The sequence below is a fragment of the Cyprinus carpio genome, chromosome B13 (assembly GCF_018340385.1).
Source record: "Cyprinus carpio isolate SPL01 chromosome B13, ASM1834038v1, whole genome shotgun sequence".
Taxonomy (NCBI): domain Eukaryota; kingdom Metazoa; phylum Chordata; class Actinopteri; order Cypriniformes; family Cyprinidae; genus Cyprinus; species Cyprinus carpio.
The window spans coordinates 16324122-16330174 of NC_056609.1; the positions used below are offsets into that span (position 1 = coordinate 16324122).

The 6053-nt window shown below is 35.0% G+C and overlaps 1 protein-coding gene across 1 annotated transcript; it reads left to right on the plus strand.

Annotated features, from left to right (window-relative positions):
- The first annotated feature begins 513 nt into the window (after nt 1–513).
- Nucleotides 514–1979, plus strand: LOC109086159 (splicing factor 3B subunit 5). The gene is made up of 2 exons (XM_019100645.2): nt 514–685; nt 1491–1979. The coding sequence occupies exon 2, from the start codon at nt 1501–1503 to the stop codon at nt 1759–1761; it is 261 nt and encodes an 86-aa protein (XP_018956190.1). The 5' UTR covers nt 514–685; nt 1491–1500; the 3' UTR covers nt 1762–1979.
- Nucleotides 1980–6053: the final 4074 nt, after the last annotated feature.

The window sequence follows — 6053 nt, forward strand, 5'->3', positions numbered from 1 at the left end:
TATGAACATATGCAAATTCATATTTTGATGTGTTAAGTGAAATGTGGGGTAATAAAAAAACCCTCCACATCACTTTTGGCCGCTGTTGTGTTTGGTAGGGTTGGTGCCACAATATTTAAGACCCTGCTTTCTGTGTCATCACCAGTGCATTTTCCTGACAAAAAAATTAATTACTACTTTCTGCAGTTAGAGCATTGACTTGTCAGTTAAAAAAAAAAAAAACTATCTTGACAGTCAAGTTTGTATCATTTTATCATATCATATAACTTGTCATATCTTCGTTGGAAAGCGTTTGTCTTCTCCTCCTCTATGCTGCCATCCTGTTACTCCTAACTAGGTTAAGAGACCTCTCCAGCTCTCTTAAATAACTTAGGAGCTGAGACCTAGCCTTAATACTTAGGAACCTTTATGAATTACGTCATTCTTAGAATTCTGACACACTTAAGACTCAAATTTCACTCTGATCAGCTTTATATATTCGGCCCCAGGACTTACCACGCCTGTGGTTCATCCGAGCGGAACTCTTGTCCGCGCCAATGTTTTCCACAGCGACAGATATCTGAGTAACTCCTTCCGCTCCGGCTACAGCCTGTGCATAGCCGCAAAGCTAACAACACTGAGTAACGTTACTGTTACAGGAATCTGTCTTTCACTTTCCTCACATTTGACTCCGGTTTTACTTTAGGTAAGTACACTAATAATATGTGCATACACTAACCAATGGCAGTATTGTGGTTTGAAGAAATATTTGGTTTGAAAGAATTTTACCAGTTATCAGCTGAATTAGTTTAACTAACGTTACTTAGCTTAGCAAGTAAATATATGCGCAGTCTCCACAACGCAGTACACGCTGATGGTTTTTCTTTACGACAAGACTGATTTGTTGATTGATGGGCGAAAGGGCTTTTTCTTCATTAGCTCCAGAACTATGAAATTCTTTACCGATTGAGATGAGGCAGGCTAAACTCTTAGCTTTTTTAAATCTCGCCTTAAAACTCATTTTTTTAGGGTAGCTTTTAATTAAACATTTGTATTATTTTTATATTGTTTTATTTGTCGTTGTTTTGATTGTATTTTCATACTTTCGTACAATGTACTTTTCATATTTTTGCTTGTATTATTTTATAAAGTGTGTATTTGTTTTATTTGTTTTTGTAAAGCGCTTTGAGATCTACATTTAAAGGCGCTATAAAAAATAAAGTTTATTATTATTATAAATCGTTTTGCTTTTCGACTTGTTCTTGATGTAAGCCAGTTCTTACTGTACTTTAAATATTTATCTTTCTTAAACACACATTTTTCCAAAACACACTTTAAGTTTGTGTGTGTTTGTACACAGATGTACACACAGTCATTTTATAAAAAAGCATCAGTTACGTCTGGTGAAATGTTAGATCTCATTCGTTGAAGATGAGGAATAGCAATAAATCTGTATACCTCAGAAGGGTTTTAAGTTATTGTTTTACTTTCTTTGTTTATCTGAAACACAGAGAGTTGAAGATGACCGACCGTTACAACATCCACAGTCAGCTGGAGCATCTGCAGTCGAAGTACATCGGCACAGGCCACGCAGACACCAGCAAATGGGAATGGCTGGTAAACCAGCACAGAGACTCCTACTGCTCCTACATGGGCCATTTCGACCTTCTCAATTACTTCGCTGTCGCTGAGAACGAGAGCAAGGCTCGGGTCCGCTTTAACCTGATGGAGAAGATGCTGCAGCCGTGTGGTCCACCAGCCGACAAACCTGAAGATGCTTAGTCCCTACAGCTGGATGTTTTCTGTTCATTCAGTGCTGGGAGATCAAATATAGAGACCCTGGACACACGGGGGGTTATGGGTGACCTTTGAATCCTCTTGTTTGTGAACCAGTCAATGTTCTCTCTTTTTTTATGCCTCTTTTTTGTGATATTTTGTATAGATTGTTAAACTACAATTGTGTTTGAAGAAAATAAAATTGATACCCTCTTACAAATGCATTGATTGTAGTATTATTATTATTATTATTAATTTGAATAATTACAAACTTTTTACAAGAAATTAATACTTGTTCAACAAGGGCCCAGTGATCTGATCACAAGTGCCAGAAAATACATTCATAATGTTACGTTTCAAATCAATTGTTCTTTTGAAGTTTCTATTCACCAAAGAACTTTGAAAAAAAAGAAAGTTATCTTTCAACTAAAAAAAAAATGTTTCTTGAGCAGCAAATCAGAATATTAGTATGATTTCTGAAGGATCATGTGATACTAAAGACTGAAATAATAGCTGCTAAAATTTAGTTCTGCCATCGCTGCAAAAGAATTACATTTGAAAATACAATTACATTTTTTTAAATAATAAAACAGTATTGCACAATAATACAGGTTTTTTTTTTTTTGGTCAAATAAAAGCAGCCTGGTGAGCATAGTTTTAATGATAAATATATATATATATATATGCTTGCTAACAATCTGTTGTAATATAATGTAGTATGTTAAAAGGATAGTTCACCCAAAAATGACAATTTTGTCATTTCTCATCCTGAAGAATGCTGGTAATCAACCAGCTGATGGGTCTCCATTGACTTCCATAGTATTACTTTCCCTGCTATGGAAGTCAATGGGGACCATCAACTGTTTGGTTCTTCAAAATTCTACAGATGATCTTCTTTTGTGTTCAACATAAGAAAGAAACTTATAAAGTTTTTGAATGACATGAGGGTGAGTAAATGGTGACATTTTAATTTTTTGGTGAACTATCCCTTTAATGATCTTAATGGAAGTTACTATTATTATTAAGAAAATTAGTTATTATTTTGGGTGTCTCTGGGTTGGCTGAGAGTCTGAGTGGGGGGTCTGAAACCCTCCACTGCCTGTAGCAAGAAAATTTAAGGTTGGTCTAATAAGTGATTTACTTTGAATGTGAAAATGGATCCATTTACATGATCATGAGATTAAAAAGTATGGAAAGCTGCTTCGATTTGCTGTGGCATATTGCTCATTTAAAGGAAAGTCTAGCAAATGCAAATAAAAGGAGTGGATTTTTCCAATATTTGTCTTGATAAATCAGTGCAGAGGAAATTTCGCATCACCATGACTTCAGTGATAAGAGATTTGCAGCGTGGCAGTCAGTGGTTGCCACTAGCATAGCCGGGCAAATCCTCGCCAGCTGGCCACACAGTCTGAGTTATTTCTGCAGTGTCAGGATCAGGAATAACATACTGGCACAGCAGATCACCGTCTGTGCTCGTGCTGAAGCTCAACAGCTATTTTTATTTTAAAATGAATAATGCTGAATTAAGCTGTTAAAAAGCCCAGGAAATTCTAGAAGGATGCTACAGAATGAATTAAGTATAAAAATGCTGCAGTTGAACAAATGTTTAGAATTATTTTCCTTTTTTTTTTTTTTTTTTTTTGTAAAAACCCTTTGAGCCACTCATTACCCTCCGACACAACCAGCTTGAGCTCTTCTTTAAAACATATCATCACTCTGAGAAAACAGCACCTGGACTGGCCACACAAAAAGGTTATTGAGCAAACATTTCATGTCCTTCAGCGGCTGACACTAACTTTGACAGCATGCATTTACGGATGTGGCTATTGCTAGATTTAGTCAACCGTAAAGCCATCACCAACATTGCAAATGGTAAAATCTAAAATAACCATCATTTCCAGTGGAAAAGCTGTTAGTATGAGCAAAGAAAGAGCTGTCACATGCTTGCTAAGTCTTAAGTGTGTGCTAGTGCCCAAATGTGCTTAAAGATTAAAGGTCATTTATGCTCAATTAACTTTGAAAATCTGTCTGTCATGCTGTAATTCAATAGAATTTAAAACATTCTGTATGAGTACCTATCTATGATTTAATATGTGAAAACAGATGCCAGTACCATCTGATTAGAGGCACAAGCAACTGAAGAAGAAAAACAAGTTAAAACAAGCATGAAATCAAATGCAGTGCACTTGGCGCCTGTGACGACAGCACCGGTCATGTCTAAAAGGGCTTGATGGGAAAGGTGTGACCCCCCGACATATACAATATTTGCTCTGTATGTGTATGCATAGCACTTCCTCTTAGAAGAAATAGGCTGACTGTCTATTGTATGTGTTGTTTACTGTACATCTAACATGTGCCACAAAATCAAAGGCGGCTTATGGATGACTTGTAGATGGATCATTACAGATCCACAGTTCAAGCACAAACTCATATGTCAATATTAAGATGATGCCCCAATGATATACAATACATGACTGTGCTGTGCGTCAATGGGAAAACAGTTCAAGAGTACAGCTGACTCATTTAGCTCTCTTACGCACAAAGATTTCCTGGACGCCATCCAGTATTTACAATAACAGCAAGTGTCTGATTGATCATTTACAATAATGACATGTTAATACAATTATTTTAACTTAAAATCTGTCTGGCCACTATAGGATACTGTCGACCTACTCTAGGAATCTAACCAGTATAGAAGCATTAAAATGGCTTTATTTGTATGCCGGTACACCTACAGTAAAAGTAGCTTATTTTAAATTGGATCTTCACCTACATACTTTTAGCTTGTAGAAGTATGTAGAATAAAATGTGTATGATCATAATTATTCATTATCTGCAGCATAAAATGTCTGGGAAATGTTTCCAAATCATACAATATGAATGTTAAAATTCTTACAAAACCTGAATAATGACATTTATGCTCTCTGCTTAATAAAAAATTAAATATCATAATGAATCCTGCCCATTTCATTAGGAGTTCTTTGGCTTTGTTTTATTAGAATCAGTTCTGTAGTTGACGGCACCATGAAATAAAACAAGCCAGATGTCCTTGTGTCCTTTCATTCGTTGCCCAAACATTCTGTAAAACAAATGCACTCATGATGCTTGGATTCTCAGCCCATTATTTTCATTAAGCACAATAACAAATGAAGGCAACAGTGATTTGAGACCATTTAGATGTAATAGAGATAATTGGACAGGAAACAAAGGATACTAGCAAATATGTTTTATATTTATAGCTTGAAATCATTTACATATACGCACACACACACATATGTACATGATTTCAAGATTATGTTTGTTATATTCAAGATATGCTTTTTGATAAAAGAACAACCACACGATTCTCACTGACAGATATCTGCCATTTCATTATAAAAATCATTGAAACACTGAAGAAAAAAAATAAATTAGACTGAAAATATGACCCTATTAGATCTATTGTTTTCTATTTAGTTAAGGATTCTATTTGTTTTCTGCTTTAAAACATAAAGAATATATAGACAAACTTTAAATAGGAATAGATTACATTTACATTTAGACATTAAGCAGACACTTTTATCCAAAGCGACTTACAAATGAGAACAATGGAAGCAATCAAAATCAACAAAAGAGCAATGATAAGCAAGTGCTATAACAAGTCTCAGTTAATTTTAATGCAGTACACGGAGCAAGGTTTTTTAAATCATATAATAAATAAAAAGAAAATTAAAAAAAGATAGAATAGGAAAAGAATAGAGCAAGTTAGTGTTAGAGGCCTTTTTTGCATTTGTTAATTGTATAATAAATAAAAAGAAAACAGATATAATACAAAAAGATTAGAGAAGATAGTGTTAGTTTTTTTTTTTTTTTTTTTTTTTAAAGAAAACAAGCAGTTTTTAAATAAAGAACAGAATTAGAATAGAGAGTGCTAAAGTAAGAGGGTCAAATAAAGATGGAAGAGATGTGTTTTTAGCCGATTCTTGAAGATGGCTAAGGATTCAGCTCCTCAGATTGAGTTGGGCAGGTCATTCCACCAGGAGGGAACATTTAATTTAAAAGTCTGTGAAAGTGATTTTGTGCCTCTTTGGGATGGCACAATAAAGCAACGTTCACTTGCAGAATGTAAGCTTCTAAAGGGCACATAAGTCTAAAGTAATGAATTTAGGTAAAGGGAGCCAGTGGTGGTTTTGTAGGCAAACATTAATGCCTTGAATTTTATGCGAGCAGCTACTGGTAGCCAGTGCAAATTGATAAACAGAGGTGTGTCTTGGCAAGGTTGAGTTGAAGGTGATGGTCTTTCATCCAGCAAGAAATGT